This window comes from Aptenodytes forsteri, unplaced genomic scaffold, assembly GCF_000699145.1.
Source record: "Aptenodytes forsteri isolate BGI_AS27 unplaced genomic scaffold, ASM69914v1 Scaffold62, whole genome shotgun sequence".
In the NCBI taxonomy this organism is placed as follows: domain Eukaryota; kingdom Metazoa; phylum Chordata; class Aves; order Sphenisciformes; family Spheniscidae; genus Aptenodytes; species Aptenodytes forsteri.
Window position 1 is genome coordinate 3,446,912 of NW_008794595.1, and position 23,489 is coordinate 3,470,400.

The following is a 23,489-nucleotide window of genomic DNA, read 5'->3' on the forward strand; positions in this document are numbered from 1 at the left end:
GTGCCGTGCCGGGGGAGGAGTGAGCCCCTCTGCAGCTGTCACGGGCCCCTGATGAATCACTATCCCGTCACTTGGCCGCCGTCCCCCGGCGCGGGGAGGAGGGAGAGAGACCTGCCGAGGAAACAACAGTTGAGCCTTCAATTTAAAGACAATATGCCTTTCACGGGCACCGCGCCCTCCTCCTCTCCTTTTGGGTTTAAAGGACAGAATTGTCATCCACGGTGATATCCTTTCTTTAAACTAAGGCCTCGTAGTAAAGCGGAGTAATAGAGGCTTCTGTTTGTTTCCCTGGTTTACAGGTGCAGAAGTCCCAAACCAGTTCAGATGTTGCTGTTTCCTCAAGCTGCAGGTAAGGATTTGATTGAAAATTGCTGTTTTTCTGCAAGCTTTTTATTCGTTTTTTTAACTTCAGGTGATAAGTAAATATTTATTCTTGTTTTCCGCATTAAACAGATGAGTAAATGCTGGAGCATTATGTGCGTGCAACCAAGTCTGTAAACCACGAGCACGTACACTTTTTCACTAAATTGTTTGACTTTATAGTAGATACTGGCTTTTCAAACTCATTGCAATATCATCCCTTTTTGTGTGTAGATTGGTTTAGGCAATGAAATATGAAGTGAAGGATTTGTATTTAGAACTTGTGATAAAATCTCAGTTAAAACGTGAAAACTTCATAGCTGAAATGACACTTAGACTTAAGGATATTTATACCATTACTGTGGGACGAATTTTTATGTAATTTTAATAGTCTTTAAAAGAGCCAAAGCGTTTCTTTTAAACAGAAAAATTACGGGTTCAAATGCCTTGGAGGCAAAGTAACCTATGAAATTTCTACTGGGGGCAATTACTTAGGCTGAGTACATCAAATAACATTATCAAAAGTTTTAGATATAAAGAAACAGAAGGATGGGGCACTTCAATCATAAGCTTCCCCGACATCAGCCAAGGGGTATGTCATGGTGGTGATGGTTGGCTGCAGGTAAGGATTTGATTGAAAATTGCTGTTTTTCTGCAAGCTTTTTATTCGTTTTTTTAACTTCAGGTGATAAGTAAATATTTATTCTTGTTTTCCGCATTAAACAGATGAGTAAATGCTGGAGCATTATGTGCGTGCAACCAAGTCTGTAAACCACGAGCACGTACACTTTTTCACTAAATTGTTTGACTTTATAGTAGATACTGGCTTTTCAAACTCATTGCAATATCATCCCTTTTTATGTGTAGATTGGTTTAGGCAATGAAATATGAAGTGAAGGATTTGTATTTAGAACTTGTGATAAAATCTCAGTTAAAACGTGAAAACTTCATAGCTGAAATGACACTTACGCTTAAGGATATTTATACCATTACTGTGGGACGAATTTTTATGTAATTTTAATAGTCTTTAAAAGAGCCAAAGCGTGTTTCTTTTATAGAAAAATTACGGGTTCAAATGCCTTGGAGGCAAAGTAACCTATGAAATTTCTACTGGGGGCAATTACTTAGGCTGAGTACATCAAATAACATTATCAAAAGTTTTAGATATAAAGAAACAGAAGGATGGGGCACTTCAATCATAAGCTTCCCCGACATCAGCCAAGGGGTATGTCATGGTGGTGATGGCTGTTGGCCTTTTTATATAAGGCTGTTAAAAACACAAATCGGAAATATTCAGCCGCTTGCGTGCTGTATAAACGTTTCATTTTTGCTTTGAATCGGAATTGCTCTCTTCTTATTTTGACTACGTGACAGCTACTGGGATACGGCAGAGTGCTAAGGCATACTAACGCCTATATGGATTCACTATATGTTGGCCATATCCCTTTTCAATTGGGCACGCTTTATGTAATCCACAAAGCAAACAAGTGAGCAGACATAATAATGTTTTAATGCTGCATTTGTTTCAACGGAAACAGAGGAACAATTAAGTAGTTTGCCAGAGTAAACACATACATCAGGAATATCTCATTCCCTGTCAGTAGATGATAGGTTTCCACAATTGCTTCAAGTGTTTTATTTGCTTTGGAGGCCTATTACATTGCCACTGAGTGGTAAATCTTGAAAAAGCGGAGTGTTAATTTGTTGTTAAGAGAAATATGTCTTCGTATATTGGTGATTCCGTCTTTGTATGTGTCTTAAAAATACAAGGTGACATGAATGTTTAAAGTACAGTAGTTCGTATCTAAATTTTATTCTGTTAGAAGCTGCAAAAATAATTATGGTAGCTGGTCAGTCCTGTGTGTGGGGCTACAAAATGAGTTTAGCACTAGAAAAGATCAAGTTGGGAGAAGCTGTTCGTTTTTTACTAAGTGTTTTTGGGATGTTGATTAGTAGCAGGCTGCGTCTCACATAGGTAATTCCTCTGTAATCCATGTTGAATATGTCACTAAAACTAGTTGCATCTTGTTTTCAGGTCTATGGAAATGCAGGATCTAGCCAGCCCACATAGCCGACTAAGTGGTAGTAGTGAATCCCCCAGTGGTCCAAAACTTGATAACTCTCATATAAATAATAATTCCATGACACCCAATGGCACAGAAGGTGAGCCACCATTTTTTTAGTGCTTCCATATTTTTAGTGTTTCCTAGTTTGTTTTTTCTCCTTGTTGCATTGGTGTTCTTGCAGTCTGTAAGCCATATAGAGAAAATGTTTTGCTATTTTAGGTGTTATGTGTTTATGTAATACGGTGTCTAGAGCCCATGTTCAATGTTTATCAGTAGTTACTATTACCAAGTTTCAGCAACAGCTTTCATTCCAAGTTTATGTTCCTTTCATGGAGTTTGAATGGACTGAGCAGGTAGTATGTGCAGAGCTTAAAAAAAACAATCCAAAACCCCAGAAAAGGTAGTTTAGTGATGAGAAAAAAGGAGGTGTTTACAATTGTCACACTACAAAAGGCAATCTTTCTGTCTTTTTCACTATTTCAGTATTTCTTTATGTTCTCACTTTTTGCAAGCTCCTAAGGCTATGAAAGTTTTGTCAAGTAGGCTAATAAAACTGAGTGTTGAAATTTCCTCAGGCTAGCTTGCTGCCCTGATGGAGTGGCCAAAATTCAAACAGGTGTAGTAATTCAATGGGGTAAACTGATACCTATTTTTCAAGAAGCAGTCAGCCAGCTGATAAGTTATGTTTGTTCTCAGTAGAATACTAACAGCAGAACAAGCTAACAGCTTTGCCAGTAAGGACATGTAATGAAATGCAGAAGGGTTTATATAAGTAGTGAAAAATACTCTTTCCTGTAACATTTCTATGGCAGTAGTAGGAAAGATCGTATATGACGTTTGGCTAGCTATGTGGATGGAGATTTTAATACATTACTAGAAAATAGAATCACACATCTTCAAATAATACTTTTCAATGTAAATGTATAGCTAAACAACTGTTGTAGCAAAGATATGCCTTTTTTTTCCCCTAAGAACTGGGTCATATTAGTGCTGTCAGACTGTTTAGGATTATGGACATGCATTGCATTCTTCCAGGAAAGGCACATGTCAATCAAACAGATGTCGTCCCCCTCAATTCCCCAAACATCTCTGTTATTCATTCTAATTGGAGTCCTCTGTAGTGGGGAGGGTTTATGGGTTATCAGATTAACAGGAGTTTGTGCCAGTTGTGTATAATTTACTTTTTGCTATCACTGCAGAAGTATTGCTGCAATCAAATTTTAAGCCATTTGGAAAAAAAAAGTAGCTTTTTAAAGAATAAATGAAGTGCTTAATGTGTTATTGTAGTTTAAGCAGAAAAATATTTCATGTCCACAGATGAGTCTTCTTCCTTTTTAATGCCCAAGTACGTTATTATACTTTTATATCATATTATCAGGTATATACCGGTTATTGGTACAGGATAAAATTGCTTGACCCTTTCAAATTAAAATTCCTCTTGCTCGTGAAAGCCTTTGCCTTAAACTTCACCAGCTTTTGTACCTTCTATGTAACTTGAAGGTTTTTTAGTAGCACAAAAATAGGGAGTGTTCCTTGAAACACTGAAAGACACTCACCATCTGGCTCGACTTTTTGTTCTAAGTAGTTGTTGTGTGCAGGCATGCACTCTGAAAAATGGCGTGCTTAGTATTACTTTGTCAGGAAATTAGCTATATATTGTATCTATTCATGCACTGACCTCAGGTAGCAAATAATTTTGGAAATAATATCCCAACTTCTAGGTAGGTATCAGAGTTTATCGAAGAAATAAATTAAATCACGGTAACTTATTTATCTGACATTAGAATTTTAAAGTTCAGGCTTACTCATTTTGGGTGAATTCTACCCAGAAAGCTGTAACTTTCAATACACACTGACCTTCGGAGACGAAGCCAAACGGATTTCTTTTGTTTGCAATTTTCCCTCAGGTGACATGACCCTCCTCAGCACTGCAGACTGGTTGCTAAGCCCTAGCACACAGACCCCTGCAGGTTTGGGTGGCTGCGGTGGGCGCCGCAGGCGTGGGCACTCAGCATGCGTTTTCAGATTTGTCCAGAAAGCGTCCTGAGAAATAGCTTGTGCTTGGCGATTCGGGTCTAAACTTTCTAAATTGAAAATTCCTGTCTCTGATTGCTCTTAAGTGACAAATAAGGAAAAGTTTGTGAAAGAAACACAACTGAATAATTTATTTCTGAGTTAGATGCGTGCCAAGAGACAAAATTTGTGAGCGAAGCAGATGCCTAAGAATCTGAAGGTGGAATTTTTGCTGTTAATCTGTTTTATCTTGACAAAATGTTTGGTTTGGGTTCCTTGAGCTGCTAAACAGGCTTAAGAAAAAATGGAGTGAATGAAGCAAGGGGTTCTTATGTTTTTTTAATGAAAGGTGAAGTAAAATTATTTTTTCTGAGGTTCTTGAAGCACAATCCTGCTGAGACACAAGTGGCAGATTGTAAGGATGCAGTCATAAGGGCTTGCCAAATGCCTTTCTTAAAATGCTGCAGTGTGGTTTGCTTGCTTGTTGCGCATGGAGTGGAGATGTGGGTTGCTGAAGCTTCGCATGTTAAATATAATACGTGAAACCAACGTCTAATCTACTACACGCTCATTCTCACTAACATGAAAGAGCCCTCCTTTTTTGACGTAAGGGACCTTCATGTGAACGAGAAACAGGGCCTCCAGGTATTTGCATGTCATAAATATCTTGTAAAGATATGTAAAATTTGATTTGACTATGGGAGTGATTTAGGCAAGTTTCCATACCCTGAAGTGCAGGATATGTTGACTAGATGAGGGGGAGGGAAAAAAAAAAAGAAGAAGAAGAAGAAAAAAAAAACCTGTCCCAAAGTGAAATGGCCCCGTTTCAAACAAATGTTCATTAATTCCTCTAAGGCACATTTTCAGACTTGTCTCTTATTGATGTTGTTCTACAAGAGGATGTGGCTGGAAGATAGCTCACTGTTATTAGCTAATATTTTTAGCTTCACACTTAGTGGTAAATTTTCAAAGCACTGAATGGGGATTTAGTTGTGTGATTGAGTCTGCGTTTAATCTCTGCGTGCAGCTTTGATATAATAACTCTTTGTGTGCTTAATTTCACTTTGGTAGAGCAAAAGTACTGTAGTGCAGAACTGGCCGAGGACTGCAGCTAAAGAAATTACGTTTGGGGGTTTTGGGTGACTGCTTTTTATTTCCTTCTATCTAAACATTTTTAAACAAGTCAGATTTACTACTTCTTGTCTCAGATAGCAATTCCTCTACGGAATTCTTTTAGAGCATAGTGATTTCTATAGAACAAACACTATTTTTTTAAGTTCGTTGCAGATCATGAGACAGTCTTCATAGCTCTGGATATATGTGTGGTGAGGGGAAAAGTAGCATTTCCTTAACATCTTAATTAAAAAAATCATAGCTAATAAGAAGTAATTACTTTGCTGGTGTTTGGTTTTTCTCTTCCTCTTCTCCGGGCCAGGCAGCATGGTGTTCAAACCAGTGATGGGGAATTAACAAGGAAATTATAGACCCTGACCAGTCAGAAATTTCCCAGGATCAAATGCAGAGCAGTAACGCTAAAATATCTGGCTAAAGACACTCAGAAAAATCAGTTCTGGCATGCCAAGGTGGTGCTGATGATATAAGTACTGCAGTATTTGACTTTTCCGTGATCTCTTTAAGCGTTTTTCCACAAAATACCCTCTGTTGTAGGGAAGAGCAGACACTGGACACCATTAAAAATTTGGCCCTGTATGACTTGCCTAAGAAAATCTGTTAAAAAAAAAAAAAGAGAATTGAAGAAGGGATCAAAATGTTCATAGTCATGCCTTATCTCTAATCTTCCTTTGTCAGCAAATTGCTGTGGTGGGTAGATACTGAAGGAGTTAAAGAAACAATAACAACAGAAGCTAATAAAATTGCCATTCGTTAAGTTTTATCAAATTGAAGAAATCAAAATGTTCATAGTCATGCCTTATCTCTAATCTTCCTTTGTCAGCAAATTGCTGTGGTGGGTAGATACTGAAGGAGTTAAAGAAACAATAACAACAGAAGCTAATAAAATTGCCATTCGTTAAGTTTTATCAGACAGCTAGTGGCTATTCCAACAACAGTGCCCGCTTTGGTAGATATACTTTAGAGGGGAAAGGCTGTGAGTAATCAATAAATTTGAAAGAAGTAGCAAAGCTGTTTCCTGTAGTGGGCAACTGCATCCAGTTTCCGCCTACAGTGATCTTTACTTTTATCTAAAGAATGTAAATCAGTTCTGATGGATTACATAGAGTGAGAAACAGAAGCCTGTGGCCCATCATGATGATGTTTTATACAACTGGAATGGAAAAGAATAGATGAAGATTGGCAGAAGGAGCCGTGGTTTTACAAGCAACTACACTTCATTCATGTTAGGAGTATGGAGCTGCTTCTGCCCTCATTTTTGAGTGTTCAGAAGGAAGAAGAGAAGGCGTTTTCATATCAAGCGGGAAGGGAAAATGGATAACAAATTGAAGATCAGATTTTCAAAGATACATAGGAAGGGAGGCTTCAAAGGGAGTTGGACATCAAAATTCCTTTGGAAAAAAAGGTTCTCGCTCTTTAAGTACCTGCTGCAACATGAGAATAAGATCCCACACAAAGGCATTCAAAGCTCCCCACTATGTGACTATCTGATGGGTGGCCATTAGAAAGGTTGTTTTAAGTCTGGTGAATGTAGATCCATCTTCAGGGTTTCAAAAGGCAGCGCTGTGTAGTATGTTTGCTGTCGAGTTGCAATATTATAGAATGGAGAAAAAATTGTTTTCAGTATTTTCTGAAGTAATGGTGGAGTAAGATGTTGAAATCCATAGAGAAGGTATGAGCTGGTCCTTATTATGGCACATGATGTAGATTTCTGTGAGTAAATGATATGTTTAGTATTCATTGTAATTCTAACAATACATTGTAGCGCTCAAAATAGTTTTTCAGTATTGCAATCAAGCCTGCACATTGGCAGTGAATAATTTTTAATTTTGTATAAATTATTCATAATTTTTAATAGTTATTCATAATTTTGTGTCCTTTGGGGTGCAAAGTTGTGGTAGGTGATGGCAATCAGACAAAATGATCCTCCTTTGGGAGATGTTTGGGTTCTGGTATCTTTTAATTGCTCATTTCTGGAGTTTCTGCCAATTACGTATGCTGAAGTTTCTAGACTCGTGTTTGTGATGATGAGCTTGATGGTATGAAACTTGTAATTGATGCAGGGATACCTCCATATTTAGACAACCTGAAATAATAGCCTGGTAAAGGTGAATCTAATCTTTGCATTTCAGTAGGGTGTTAGTATCAAGAACTATGGGTGCTAACTTCTTTACTCAGCCCCAGAAGAGCGCAAGAGGACAGTTGTGTGGCCAAAGGCAAAGACTGCAGTGGTCCCAGGCCCCAGACTGGCAAAAGCAACCTGGGGGTCTGTAGGGGCTAGTAATCTGGTTTTCAACCTGCCGCCACTTCTGGAGGATAAAAACCAGATACACATCACTCTGCCCATTTATGTGAAGGCAAGGGGCTGACTTGGACTATCTTTTCTTCCCTGCTCTTCACCTTTTTCTTCTTGCTGTACTACACTGGCTTCCTTCCAGACTCTCTGTCTTATCTGTGCTTTTGTTCTCCTGCTTCCCTAAGAGTCCTTCCATCTGTTCTGAGCACATGTAGCATAATGCTCTATTATTCCTCTTTCATAGGTTTTTAGCCACTGAAATAACTTGTCTACTCTGTTGGCTCAGTCCAGCAACTCCTGTTGCAAGATCTTGAGGAGGAGACTGGCTAATAAATATTTATGTATTTATTGTCTTTTCTGTATGTACGTGCATCTGTTTGTGAAAGCTTCACCATTTTGTTTTCCCCCATAACATTTTCCTGAAAGACAGGACCTCGTTTAAGTGGAAAGTCAATAGCAATACTGGTTCCCGCAGACATTTAATGGAAAGAAAATACTCCCAAGTGACAAAGGACTTTAAAAAAAAAAAAAGAATGGAACATCTTGGAAGCACCATTATTTTAATATAATTTATTTTTGCAAGCTTCTCATAAACGTTTTTGCAGCACATGCCGTGCCAGACTGTGGATGGAGCGTGGTGGTGTGAGAACACCCTCTGAGCGTGCCTGAGGGTCCCAGAGCCCCGCTGGCACAGTGGCTGTGCACAGGCTGCAGGATGTCAGGAACCTGTGAAGATATTCACTACTTCACCGAAAATTGTAACCGCAACACATCGTGCTAGGTGCGGCATCTCTTCAGTGGGAACAGCCTGTTATGCACGATCTGAATGTGTGTAATCGCGTGATTGCACAGCATAAGATAGGAATATCATACGCCTGGCCAGTAATACAGAAGAGAAGGAAATTCAGCCCCTGCTGTCAGTGTGCACCAGCAGAAACTCCTGGGAACAGGAGTAGGACATCTAAATCTAGTCTAAGATCACACCTTAATAGACAATAGGGTGATATTTGAAGAGCCTTAGCAAATTCAGAGACTTGTGACCCTTCAGATGATTTGACACTTCCATTTGCATCTTGTAATCTTCTGAGGGGTTTTTGCTTGCCACGGGTAGATAAAAAAGCATGAAACTTGGTTACACTTCAGGGTTAGCTGTGTCATCTGACCCCCAGTCAGTGAGTGAAGTACCTGTGCCACCTGGTTTGATGAGACAAGCTGGGGAGTTTGCTGCTGCTGCTGGGTGGAGGGGAACGCAAGCTGGCGCTATCCCTTTTTGTCTAGGTGAATTTGGCTTTAAGTCTGGCAGTCCTGGAGTTCAGACCCTGGCCAAAAGTAGAGGATATTACTTCCCATTTATCAAAGGCCCCACCTGCTTTGTCATTCTGCTTCTGTTTTCATGTCTCAGTCTTCTACACCTAAATGGCAGAGCAGGCTTGACTTCTCCATGATACTCTCTGTTCACTTGAAGCCCTCCGTGTTCCCAGAAGGTAGCTGAAGGCAACCTTTTTTTTTCTTTTTGTCATTAATGCCTGGGGCTGTGACGCTGTGTGGTCGTTCTGTCTGGCTTTGGTTAAAGAGTACGGATATTTTACACGGACGTGGTGCAAACTGTTACACATGTGTAGGGGAGTTGCCATGGTCAGATTCCCAACTGAGGATTTAAGAAGGTAAAAAAAAAAGGGAAATAGACCGTAACACCTCTAAAAGGATTGTTTCTGGATATATGCTGCCTCCATTTGGACAGGAGAGATACAATCATTTGGTATAAATTGATGAGTGTTGAAGGGGTAAGAACATCAGTTTGACTCAGATATTCTCATCTCATAACTGCAGTGAATGAGACTATTTTAACCCATGACACTACTTCTCGGTCAGATATCCAGGTTAAATCTTGATTAGCAGCTACAAATACCATCAAAACTTGTCTCCACCTAGATGGTTTTGAATTTTCTTTCTGATTTTGCACTGTAGCGGTGATGCCATTTCTTTGTAAATTTAAGGTTTTTACTGCTAGATGAGCAGGTTACAATGACATTAAGGCTCTTTCATTTGTAATGCACAACATAAGAGGAAGATGAGGGTCGTGGGGCAACCATGCATACAGTGAAGGCTAGGTGTTAGGTGCAGCCAGAATACTGCAGAAGTTTTGAAGCCTTCTCACATCAGAGGAGGGGAGAGCGGGAAACAGTCTGGGCTTGAACTAGAATGTGCTGCTTTGAGCAGGGACTTTCTTTGAAAACGGAACATAAATTTAGGCTGGAAATTACCTTGTAGTAATAACCTTCCGGTAATTTCCAGACAATGAGATTCAGGAAGAGTCCTCTGCTTTGAGAAGCAAGAGCAAGTAAGTTTATCGGGCTTCATGGTCAGAAGCTGATAATTTGATAGTCTGTGATAAAAAGAGGGAATAATGTCCTGGATAGGAATTAGTATAATTGAGTAACCTGTTTATAAGTAACCTGTAATCTTTAGTAACCTGTTTATAATTGCAAGATTTTTGAGTACAAAACAGTTGGGAGTTTGAATAAAATAATGGAAAATACCATCAGCTTAGAGATTCAAGGTAGAATTTTTGTCCTGTTGTTAATGACAAATAATTTTCTTTGAGCTTTCAGGTGAGCTTTGGGCTTCTAGTGGGTACAGAAAGAGGATGGTATCAAGGAAAATAGTGTATAAATAGTAATGGATACATAAAATACTTAATCAAGGTATAGCAGGACAGTATGTGTCATGAAAATTCGCATCAACGTAGTGTTTAGCTGCTAACATTATTTGAAGATGTCACCTTGAGACAGAACAAAATAAGGCTAGAGATTTTATTTGTATGTATGTCTATAAACAAACTAACAGCCTCAGTGACTTTGTTGAGACTCTTTGTGTGCTGTGAACATTGAGAGCTGCCAGCCAGGAATTATTTCATTTTGCCCACTTATTTGTATAATACAAAGATTATAACTTTATAGTATTAATTCAGTCTTAAAACTGCAAAATTAAGACTGATTTAATAACTCAGCCATGTTTACAATATTTCTCTTCTGTTTTAATGTATATAGCATCGCTGTTAACAAAGACTAGTTCAGCAGAGCAAGCCTTATATGTATTTTAGATAATCAAAGTAATTTTAAAAAGATATTTAAAAACCTTACTTTTTGCATACTTGAAGGTGCCATTTTTGTGATGTATTCATATGACTTTTGTGTTAGGAATGGCCAAACGTTAGGTCTCTAAATCCATATTTAAAACAGCTAGCATCTCATTCCTCATAGCACTCTTTACTGCTATATGTGCCAGTGACTGCATGACAAGCTGTGAACTCAGAAAGTTGTTACTTGGCCAATGAACCATATGAACTTGTGGGTTCTGGTCTGACGTTCTTTCTCTTGGTGGGGTTCAGAAACTGCCATGTAGTCATTATTAACCACTTTTTGTAATATGGCTGACAAAACAGGGCACATTGCACTTACTATCTCTGAGTGTCTTAAGAAGAAATATCTTGACAATCGGTATAACGTTAGATCAGCAGTTAAGCTATCTCAGAATTTTTGTGCTTTTTTTCTCAGAGCTAGCATGTGTGTTATTATCTGCTACTCCTATTTTTTCTATTATTTTGTTGTGTTGTTTTCTTATACAGTTCCTTTCTAAATCCCGTTTTTAGAATCTCATAAGTGACTAGAAAAAAAAAATAAGGAAGAAAAATGTCTCTCTGTTGACATAGCTTCTTAAGCTCCTTGGTATATAAATCAAATCTATATCAGTAATTCTAAATAACTGTTGAATTTTTGCAGCAGATTAGGAATACATTAGATTTTTTCTTGAACTTCTTTTTGATAATCTGTTTTATTACAAGTGATTTTGCTGGCACTAAAACTTAGTAGCATATTGCTAAATCAGAGTCTGTCTCTATAATGCAAGTCTGATAATTCTGCACCTCTGTAAAGGTCTGTTTTGACAAAGGAACAGCAGAAATGGGAACTCTCCTGTTTTGCTTTCTGTGATCTCTGCCACAACTGAGCACGCTGTTGGAAGTTACTGGCAAGCTTGCAACACGTTCTGTGTAAATGTGGCAATATTCCCACTGATTGCCCAGTGTCATCGTGTGAAAGCTTAGGACATGTTGCAGAAATGTTAATTGTCATGGAAAATGTGGAGAGCTGAAATCTGGAGCACACTTAAGAAGCACGTGGCAGGGCCAGATCCGTGCCCTTCCAAAGCCTTGCTTACTTGGACAGCTCCATACGTCTCTCATGATAGACATGGATTACTGACGCACCTCTCTGATAGAGTGGCAGGCTTGTAACCTTAGGAAATCCCTTCTTTCCCCATGATTCTGGGGAGAAATATGATCTGTTGCAGGTCAGTTTTTGTCTCGGGCAAATGAGAGACCTTCCTTTGCAGCGAGAATCCACATGGTAAATATTTCCAACTGGTAAAACCATGGCTGTTTCTTCTCAGTTTATTTCTTTAGTATAGCAAGCTTTCATCCTCTTGAAATATTTTTAGGCTCAGATAGAAGGAAATACGCAATCATTTTCTGGCATTTTGAATAAAATGCTCGGGGAATGGAGGGCTTTTCAATTCTTATCCATCTTTATTAAATTCCCAACTACCTGCGGCACAAGGTCTGTTAAGGTCATGGTTGTTCCTAAAGACAGCATGATAGGGCTTATTTATTATCACTCTACTAATGGGTATCCAGATCAGGAATAATGTGAACAGCCTTTCTTATCCCATTTTTTCATATATTCAGGAAATACAACAGCTGAGAGAGGAGACATAAGGAACAGTTGTTATGAAAAATTTGTGGGCACCTCAGTCAGCAACTAGAATTCATTTCCATGAAGAGGGCACTGCAGTGTATTTCATACATGTTTTCCTGTATCTTCAAAAGTCATATGTTTAGTAAAGAGCATTCAGTTATAAACATGGTTGCACTGAAGTATTATTGCTCATGAGTCACAGAGACAGAAATTCCATTTTGATGAGTTTTTTCCCCAAATGGTATCTTTAACAAGGTTCTGAGATCCGGATAGGTAGCGAACAGTGCACGTGAAGCAGGCTTTTAAACCAATGGCAAGAGAGGCATTTACATCCACTTAGAACAAAATTATCCTAAAAATTTTTATCTAGAACAAATGATGCTATAGGTCTCGATATTGTGTGAGGTGGCTCAGCGTAGTCCTTGGGCTGCTGGTTTGCAGTGATCCAAACAATGATATTTTATTTTATAAGGAATATAGAATTGTTTCTCCAGTAGAGAAGAGGGGAAGAGTTTGGAGAAAGCGTATACTGAAATCTTCCGCACTTTACCCCAAGTTAGGTTGATCTGTCTCATCTTCCTCTCTTTTCCTCCCCCACAGCTGTCAGCTATAGAGAAAATCATCTTTCATTGTTATTTCCAAAAGTATAATGGCATTATGGAAATTAGGTACAGAAGACTAGCAAATTTTTGGGAAAGCTGGAGTAATCTATGAGGGAAATATTAGTCTGACTGTAAAATGTAGCTGTGATAAACTTCTAAGAAAAAGCAGAAGATAATGTAGATGCTATAATTCTTTGTATCTAGATTAACAAACTGTGTAGACCTTGCTGTAAAAATCTGGTAGTTTCTGGAAAATTACTTGGGATAGACACTTTGCAACAAATTCTTTGTTGCATCTCCGTGTTAGACTTTCAGTATTTAGTTATGAAATGGATGTTGGATATGTTATATGCTGTGTTTTTAAGAAATACATTCGTATTAGAGTTGTAGTTCAGATCATGAGTGCACTCTTGAAGTGAACCTCTTGGCCACCCCTTCTTGCCACACGTTAATTCACCTTGTGGAGTCTCTTGGACTTCCCTTCTTTCAAAAAAGGTGCTCTGCAGCAGTGCAGCTGATGTTCTCCAGCTGCTGATGGGTGCTCACTCCTTGGGACAAGACTAAATCTAGCATGAATAACCCCCCAAAAAAATGCCTAAACTGTGGATACGGGACCCTCTGCACCAACCATTTCACTCCGTGAGACTTTTCTTACTGGGCTGCACTGCTTGCTAATGCAGACGTAGCAGATTTTGGAGCTAGTATTGATCTCCTGAATTAGCGTGCGCAGACAAAACGTCCTGAGTGATAATCAAAAGAAAATAGTGGGCAATTAGTAAAATCTTGAGAGATTGCATGTAAATCCCTTGGATGAGGTCAGGTGAAGGAAATAGTGAGGCATGCAGAAATAAGAATTTGGATTGGCAAGGAAAGGAAAGGTCCTTTGTCAAAAGGGGAAAGTGCCTCTCCCTCACCCTTTGCAAACCTGGCACCAAAAGTGTTTCTGCTAGTGATGGTTGCAATGCCTGAACACGTATGTATAGACGAACATAGATGCACCCACGCACACCTATGTCAAGCTGACGCTACGGCTTTACATGTCAAATGGGGTGCAGTTTGCCTTGGTTTTCTTGGATTCACTTTCTGCAGTGTTACTGAAATGCCTCGCTGAAAGGTCAGGTATGCACCAGCGCTGGTGTGTGGGAAGCGGCGACCGTGTGTGTCAATAAGAGCGAAAGCGGTGGGATGTTGATAGTAAGATCAGCTCCGTTGTTTTCTGAAACGTCATCCTCAGTTGCTTTTGGTGTGCCGTAACTCCAAAAGCTGGGTATGTAAAAATGGATTTGAGAGATTGCCATGCTGATCTGGTAACTCCCTGGGAGTAGGTATTGTGCCTGTTTGCATCGTGCCAGATCAGCCCCATCCTTGCTCCATGGATATGAACACTGTTGTTACTGGGATTGTGCTGGAGTAACCAAAAGGGAAATTTACTTATTTACTTGAGGCTTTATTATAAGTCATTAATTAATAATGAGTTAGGAAGCGGCATGAGCCAGGAGAGAATGTCTCTTACTCTCATTCTTTTTCACTCTCTGACAGCCGTGTTGGGTCACGGGTGCAGAGGGAATAAAATGTAAAAGCATTCTTTGAAGTCTCTGGTGAGGACTGTGTCCCCTTTGTTTATTCAGGGTTGCTGAGTATAAAGTTGGTTTTCATTTTGAGGGGAGAAATCCACCATGAGGAAAGTGTTTTACTTCATTAGAAATTGTAATTTTTCCTCTGAAAAGTTACTTGGATGGAAAAAAATTTGAACAGCCCTCAGAGACACCCATTCAAAAATTATTTCCTTTTTTGTCTTATTCAAATTGCTGTCTTTCAAGCCTGTAAATGTCTGTGTGACCTGATCTAAATGTGGACCCTTATTGTTGGGTCTGCAGGATTAAGAGGAATCAGGACAGGTGCAGAGAGTTGCATGGGGACTTCTGGTTTGTTACAGTGGCTCTTATTCCTTGGGGACAGAAATAACCCTCTTGATCATTTTATATGTATGTGTAAATCATAGCTGCCAGTACTTTGCATTGTTTGTATACACAAATACATGAAATGCAAAATATCGATAGCAATGATTTAAAACATTTTTGGCAGATTTTTGTCTTATTGAATTTGTGGCTGTAGTGAGTGTGTGTGCATGCGTGTGCAAGAATAATAGGTGCATATAGAATATATTTTATTTATATTTCTATAGTTAAAACAGAACCAATGAGCAGCAGTGAGATTGCTACTACTACTACCACAGACGGGTCTTTAGACAATTTCTCAGGATCAGGTAAGGAATAAACAAAGGTTTTAAGCTCAGCATTTTTTCATTTACTATTTTCTTATCCCATGTGGTCTAAACCTGCACACAGCTGTTAAAAAGCCTTGTGCACTTTGCAGCTTATGCCTATTTCTGTTCATCTTACTCAGACAGTGTAAGTCAATAGGAGTTTTCCCCGAGTAAGGAGCATTACAGCATCAGGCTTATTAATGTCCATTCGTGTCTTCGGTGGGAGTCTCACTAGGGAGTATTCTGGCCCAGAGTAATTACTCTTTTGTTTCTGTGAGTAAACATACCTGCCTCTGTGATTAGTGTTGTAATTGAGGGCTAGGTCTTCCTCATTTATTGTGATTTATTATTACCAAGGTATTCATTCTTTTGTCAGGCTTTTTTTCTTCCTGGAAGCCAAACACATCTGAGCTTCTAACGTACAGGAGACAAACGCTGTGAGAAAATCCTAAGATGTTTGCACAGTTTTGCATACCTATGGATTAACTGTGGTATTTTTAGCACATTGTTTTTATGGTGCAAATCAAATAAAAAAGGATTTAATACTATGTCGTGGGATTATATTTCCAGAGTAGCAAAATTTGACATCTCGCAACCAGTCAGGCTCCAAGTAGCCAACTCTTTTCTGGTCTTGTCACAGCCTCCATTTTCTGTGCATGCTGTTGAGTATGAAAGTCAAACTTGAAAGCCAAAAAAAGGTTTCTAGACTATTTTAAATCTCTGAAAGAAGAAAAGGTAGCGTGTTTAATAGTAGCTACGTACATCTGTGGTGATCTGACTAAAGGTCGGACTGTAACATGTGATGTATCTGCAGCCTCACAGGCCACAGAAAGGAAAACTGTCAGGTATGGAAGGCACGGAAAGAGATTCCCCGTTTCCCTCCATGCTTCGCGAGCGCTCCCGGAGTGTAAAGATGATGGATTTTCCCTGTAGTTGGCCAGGAAAGGGGTAGCTGGTGAAGGGTAATTATCCGTGCCTTGTTTATTTCCAAGTACTTAGCAATAGGGCCTGTTGTTTCTCCGGCTGTCTGATTTTACAGTAGTCTCATAACCTGCCGCTGACCCCTTCCTGGCAAAGGCTTCAAAACCCACCTTGGGACCTAGAGAAGAAATGGCACCCAAACGGTAACCAGAGAGAGAAGGGCTCCCGAAAATAACACCTGGAGCAGAGCACGCCGGCACATCCGCCCCACTCTCGGCAGCACCCAAAAATACCGAAAGAAATTGGGATGGGTTGGCGTGAAGCTCTGTGTCAGCAGCAGGGGAGAAGCTCACTATTTAGCCTCCTGGGCTTAAGGAGCAGAGCCGCCGGCACATCCGCCCCACTCTCGGCAGCACCCAAAAATACCGAAAGAAATTGGGATGGGTTGGCGTGAAGCTCTGTGTCAGCAGCGGGGGAGAAGCTCACTATTTAGCCTCCTGGGCTTAAGTGTTTCACTAAGAAAATTTGCACATTGGTCGTGGCACCTTTATGCAATGCTGAGTGTTTTGAAGGTCTGAAAGCATTTTAGAAAGCAGATAAGATGGGGGAAAAGAGAGGGTCGTGTAATATGGTAATACATCGTCTGCATTATGGAATTATTTTTAAAAAAAGAGGCACGTGCTCTGAAGCTGGCCATATGTTTTCAATCGAGGCATGCATAATGCTCCTTCATAAAATGTAGGTCTTAAAAAGTTAATAAAATGTTGCACTTGGAGATATCAATAATCCTTTGAAAATATGAAGGGAAATGTTTCGATTAGGAAATAGATTGTTTGCATTGAAAATGTTGTCTGTGTGTGAGCAAAGAATAAACTATTGCTCAGGAGTTGTACAAAGGGGCAATTTAGTATTTGAAATTTGTAATCAAGATTTTAATGTTAAGCATTCCTGTATAGTTCCTGATAAAATATTATTTTCTATCTAAGGTATCAATGATATTTGAATTTAATTAAAATCTTGTTAATACTCTGAAATTCTATTAGGAAAAATAATATTTATCTTTGGTGTGTGTATTTACACTTCTGTGTGCTTTCTTTTCTCCTTGGTGCAGCAATTGGAAGCAGTGGTTTCAGCCCAAGACAAACACATCAGTTCTCCCCACCACAGATTTACCCTTCCAAGTATGATCTCTTTTAAAAATAATAGTAGTAGTAGTAATAATAATAACTGAAATAGGCAGATTTTAACCTCATTTAAAATAATAATTGGGTCCATCTGTTAAGTCATAATTTAAACCACAGCAGCTTCTAGGGAAAAAAAATATTTTTTTTTAATGCTAAGAATGTATTTGAAAAATATTTGGAAAATTCTTATTTTACTTTTTTATTATTGATTTCTTATTGTTTTGTCTTTGTCTTACAGTCTCTGTTGTCTAGCACAGCCTATGATTATGTGTTAATGAAGTAGCAAGATTACAATAAGGCTAAAAATAAGTACACACGTCTGTCTAATGCAATGTCTGTCCTATTTTCTGTCATTTGTAATCAATAGCAGACCATACCCACATATTCTTCCTACCCCCTCTTCACAAACGATGGCTGCGTATGGGCAGACACAGTTTACAACGGGGATGCAACAAGCTACAGCTTATGCCACCTACCCCCAGCCCGGCCAACCTTATGGAATCCCTTCGTATGGTAAGAAACCATGTCCGTGTGATTTTGTTCCAGAGGTAAATATTTTTTAGAACAAGATTACGTGACCCTTGCGCCAGTGCTTAGTGGGACAGCTGCGGTCTCGAGCATTTCTTGTGGAAGACTGGTAGTTTCCCCATTGGAGTGAGTGATGCTTAATTTATGTATTAAAGAGCTAAGAAGCTACTCAAGAGGATGACTGTTTTGGGATCAAGGAGGGAGATTCATTAGATTTTTGTTGGTGATATAAAAAAAACAGCACTGAAATGGGAAAAGAGATCTAAGGACTTCCATTACACAGGCACAGCTCCTGGTGACTTGCCGAGGAGCTCTGCTCTCCAGCAATGCAGTAGGGTAGGTTGGTACATAAAGGTCTGAATTTCAGCTGATCCAGATTACTGGAACCCAAGTGAATCAACGAAGCTGTGCTGATTTTCACAGGTGAAAAACGGATGCAAAAAGCCCCCTACTGAGAAAATCTCACTTTCAATGTTTTAAAACTCCCTGAAGGTGAAAATTGAGGTAAATTGCCACTAAAGCTCTGTCTGCCTGATGAAGGAGATAGTACTAAGTAGCAAATATTTCAAAAAAAATTTAATTTAAAAACAAGCTGCTGTGGGTGAGACCATTTTGCTGCCAGACTGTCTGCTGGCAGACCACATAGCAGTTCGGCAGCGAGGATGCATTATTAGAAAATAGGTCTTATATTCCTCTGGGGGAATATATTAAAAATATACAATCCACATGCTTTTAGCAGTATGTTTTGTAAAGATATATTCAGGTAATGTAAGTTTTATACCAAAAGGACAGAACTCACAGTACAAGCTGTGCCCCTTAAAATCATTAAAACTTTTAAGTGCAAAACTGGTGAATCTTTCATCCTGAAATCTCCAAGTTGAAATCCACTGGGTCTCAAGTATATCCTACAGCAGATTATTGTGAACAGTAGGTACAAGAAATGGACTATTATTTCCCCTTACTTTAAAAAATGTGTTTCATTAATATATCATCAATAATTATGATCCAAGGAAGCATTCTTCCTGTGGCTACAGCCTTGATTACTTACTGCCAAAAATACGATTATAAACATGAATTGGATGTTTCAGTTTCAGTTTGAATCCACACATTTTAAACTTACACAAACAAAATACTTTAAGAATATTTGAACTACATTGTCAAGACTACGGAGATGGGGATTCTCCCACCCCCCCCCCCGCCCCCCCCCCCCCCCCCTGCCGCCCTCTTGTCTGCTATTTCCAGCTGGATCAGGTGGTGTGATAACAGACAACCCCTTTCCCCACCGTGCTTTTCTTGACCTGTTTCTCCTGTGGACACCTCGTGTTCATACTTGGCTGGCTGCGGTGGCTTGGGCAGCCCAAACAGTGACTTCTTTGGTTTTTTGCTTGGTTCCTCTGGATGAAATCCTGACCTCACTGAAGTCAACTATAAAACTCCCACTGACTTCAACAAGGCCTTGATTTCACTACCTCAGTTAGCTGTCTCGCTGTCCTTGGAGCTATAATTGAGAGTTGCTTTACTTGGCAACTGCTTGCCAGGGGTTAACATGCCTGCCTGCTCTTTTGTTTTGTTTCGGTTTTTTGCCCAGTCCATCCTACGTGCCTAGGACTTCGGATAATTTTGCCTAACGTGTTACATTGCAGAGCTGCTTTTGACCACTGAAACCCCCAGCTCCTGAGCCAAGTGGATTTTAACGCGTTTTGTTCTTTTCAGACAGTGCCTCGTGACTGGGGCTAAGGTGCTCCTCGGTGATGTACTTCATAGGAGTAATATTTAAAAGCAAATAACTATTAAAAAATTTTGGGGCCTAACACCATATATATTTTTGCATATTTAAGGCCCATCATATAATCTGTGCTCCCAAAATAAATTACATGGGGAACATTGGGACGCTCATTTGCAACAGGCAGGAACTGAAGCCTTGTTTAGAGCCAAAATTCTCCTCTTGGGTCTGCAGCTTAGACCCCATGTACCGTCTGCCTTGCCTTTCTCTTGTCCAGGCAGAGAGCTTCCAGCAGGTATAAAGAGAGGAGACTTATGACATATGTGAAAGGAAAAACTCTGAGTTGGAGTGGGGGGCTTCTTTCTCTTTGTTTCTTTACTCTGGGGCTTACTGGAATAAAAAGTATTCGTGAATTCTCCTATCAACCTCCCTCAAGTTTTCTCTCTAGGGCAGAGTTTGGGAAGGTGCTGTCTCAAATGCACCTCTAGCCTCTTCGTTTTTCCACTCCCCCACCTCCACCATGGTGCAGCCGTGCAGGCAGGAAGGGGGGTGGAGGGGAATGCCACTGACAGCTGCCTCCCAGGGGCTCCTGGCTCTGGTTCATCTGCAAAGCCCCTGAGGAGGCTGGAGAATTTCCTGAAGCTCCCTCCTCCTGCCTGCTCCGGTACCAGCATCTAGCAAAGGCTTCGCTTACCAACTTCTTTTCCTTCAAGATCCTGGCAGTCCCCTTATGTTTTCTCACTCTCCCTTCCCGCTTCCTTGCATACATTAGACTTGGGAGAAGGAGAAGGGAGCATCAAGGTTTGATGAGTGAAGGCCTTCTGGATGAGAGCAGGTGGGAAGAGTAAGGCCCAGGAGATGAAAGGCTCTTCATAGCATGGAGGTTTGCAAAAGGGCACGTCAGTGCCAAGTTGTCTTCACTCCAGTCGCATCCTCCTGCTGCTGCCTTTGATCGTCTCCTCCCTCTTCGTCTGAGATGGAGAGTTGAATCAGGCCGTTAAAGCTGGACTAGAAATGTAATGCTTGATTTAGTTAAACTTTCTCTAAGCAATATTTAATCAGCATTTCAGAAGTCCTTAAACAGACAACAAATAGGGATCACTGATACCAAAACATCCATAGCAGGAGTTTCCCCTTGGAAACAAGGTGTCAGATTCGTCATTGTGATTGTTTAATTGTAATGTGAAACAGAAGAAGCAAGTAAGCATGAGGGAAAAACAAGCAAACAGGGTTAGTCTGGCAGTTAGCAGGTCTGGCAGAAGGAATTAAGGGTAATTAATGACAGCAGTTGAAAAATAATGATTTAAATGGCAGAAGAAAATATGCTGCCATTTGTATATAGGGAGATACTGAAGTTTTGCAAATGCAGTAACTTCTTATCTCTCTCCTAAATTCAAACATTGTTGAATTTTTTTTTTTTTTTTTTTTTAAAACCAACCAGGAAATGGACTTAGATTAACAGTCATTTTCAAAGGAATGTTACTAATTCACACTTAGTTAATTTGGTTCAAATAACGGTGGTTTCTGAATAATGAGGTATCACTGAGTGCCACAGTGAAACTTAAGTATTGTATTACTTTTCCATTGCTTTGGCTATAATTATTTTTAAATGGTAGTTCATGTTGGGACAGCCTTATAATTAAAACTAAGAGACAGAGGCTGGATTGTGTGCATTTCCTCAGTGTTTCACTTGCTGATATTTACTTGCTTGTTGCCTTACAAATTGGGGGAAGAATCACTGAAGTTGGGAGGCAAGTCATTCATTTAATTGGACTTCGGATTCTTTTATTACTAAATTTGGAAATGAGAGGGTAATGTGATGTGTAATGGATTTCCCTGTCAGTGCAGATTAATGACTCTCTGCTATGTTTTTCCCAGTTTGGGAGATTGCTTCAGGAATAGTTCCTGTCTATTAGGTGTTTATTTGTTAAAAGACTGAATGCCTCCTGTAGTGTTTAATTAGCTTTGAAAATGATCGTTACACTTAATGCTGCTAGTTCTCTTTATCCACTTCTAATTCCTTAGAAAGCCATTGCACTCGGAGCCATGTAATTTTCATGTAAGAATATTATACAATGCAAATCTCAGTTATGTCATTAATGGGTAGATGGCAGGAGAGCTTGGCTATGCTATGCTTCATTAAAATCATATAAAGTTGCTAATCTGCCTCTGTGAAATGTCATGAATATGTGGAAAAGTTAGCCCCTGGCAGGAAAGGAAAAAAGGAATAATGCAACTTCCTGTTCATGTATAAATTTCTTTTGCAGTTATTGGAAACACAGTTTTGAATTTAACCTCTCCCTGGTGAACTTCAGTTTTATGTGTGCTTTTAGACTGCCCTTACTCTGTTCATTTGTGCATGCTCTCCATATTCGTTCTCTCATGCATGCAATAGTAGGTATATGTTAAAAATGCTGTTAATCAAGTGATTTTATTTTCCATCCCTGTTTGAATATGAACAAATAGATTTGCTGTCACTAACTGATTTAGGTGCATTGTGGGCAGGCATCAAGACAGAAGGTGGATTGGCACAGTCACAGTCACCTGGACAGACAGGATTTCTAAGCTACGGTGCCAGCTTTAGCACACCTCAACCTGGACAGGCTCCCTATAGCTACCAGATGCAAGGTCTGTATAAACAGATATTACCATTAATTAGATGTAGTTAATGCTATGGGGTTTTTTCCCCCTTATTTCTTTACATTCCTAGGATAAAAATGAACGTTTGCTCCAGCACTTACCTCTGATGTTATTGCAGTTGGAGCTGAAATGATCATTGCCTTTGCTGAAAGCAGTGACGGGCCAGCTCTCAACAGTTTGGAAGATCCCGCGCTTCATTAATTTCTAAATAGTGAAGTGTTGTTGTGTTATTACAGTAAAAATGTATCTCCAAATAGCAATAGTTTAACAAATAGTGAATGTGACAAAGCGAGTCCTGGAAAACGTGTCAGGATTATGAATTTAGGAAGTTCCAAATATAATTTGACACCTGAGTGTGTTCGGGGAGGGAAAAGAAGATAAAAATACCTACTGCAGCTGTGGAGGTAGCTAAGTAATGATTGAACTCTGTTTCTTTGAAGTCTATTTAAAAGCTGTATGTGTGGGCTAGTATTACCAATTATATTTTGTAGCCTTACTTGCCTGTTTAGTTTACTTAATATCTTTCCACCTTGTTCTCCCAATTCTTTTTCCCTTCTGTATTGGGAAGTCACTGAGTGTGCCCGATTCTGGATTTTCACCACTTTAAGGGACATTTTAAAAAATCTTTGTTTACTACAAATAGCTAATTGTTGATGTCTGCTGCAGGACTTTTCACCCCTGAATTTAACAGTTGAAATCAGGTGTGTTGCAGATTTTAGAATTGTTGAAATAAGTGACCACTCACAGAATTGGACCACAATTTTTAAAAGTTTAGCACCTCTCGTTATTATTATCATGCTCTATTTAAACTCTTCGCCATCATGTAAACGCTCCATGAAATGTCTTGAAGCAGAAGTGCTTTCAGAGACCAAGTGAATGAGGTTTTGCTATCGTTCCACGGCTTTAAGGGTATATTGATCCAGTCCTTCGCTCAGACACGAGAGGTGTTTTTTGGTTTGTTTTTTTTTTAAATCCTCTTTTGAACTGTGTGTTGAGTAGCTCCGT

The 23,489-nt window shown here is 39.5% G+C and overlaps 1 protein-coding gene across 10 annotated transcripts in view; it reads left to right on the top strand.

The window, feature by feature from the left end:
- EYA1 (EYA transcriptional coactivator and phosphatase 1) overlaps window positions 1-23,489 on the top strand; it is a 157,991-nt gene that overhangs the window by 70,052 nt on the left and 64,450 nt on the right. For 4 of the 10 annotated variants that reach the window (XM_009272652.2, XM_019470302.1, XM_019470303.1 and 1 more), the window contains exons 2-8: window positions 300-349; window positions 2,396-2,523; window positions 4,334-4,396; window positions 15,408-15,488; window positions 17,521-17,590; window positions 17,961-18,106; window positions 22,335-22,472. In XM_009272652.2, the coding sequence (XP_009270927.1) occupies window positions 300-349; window positions 2,396-2,523; window positions 4,334-4,396; window positions 15,408-15,488; window positions 17,521-17,590; window positions 17,961-18,106; window positions 22,335-22,472 (676 nt within the window). The remainder of the gene's footprint in view (window positions 1-299; window positions 350-2,395; window positions 2,524-4,333; window positions 4,397-15,407; window positions 15,489-17,520; window positions 17,591-17,960; window positions 18,107-22,334; window positions 22,473-23,489) is intronic. The other 6 variants (XM_009272657.2, XM_009272656.2, XM_009272659.2 and 3 more) reach the window with 3 other exon arrangements.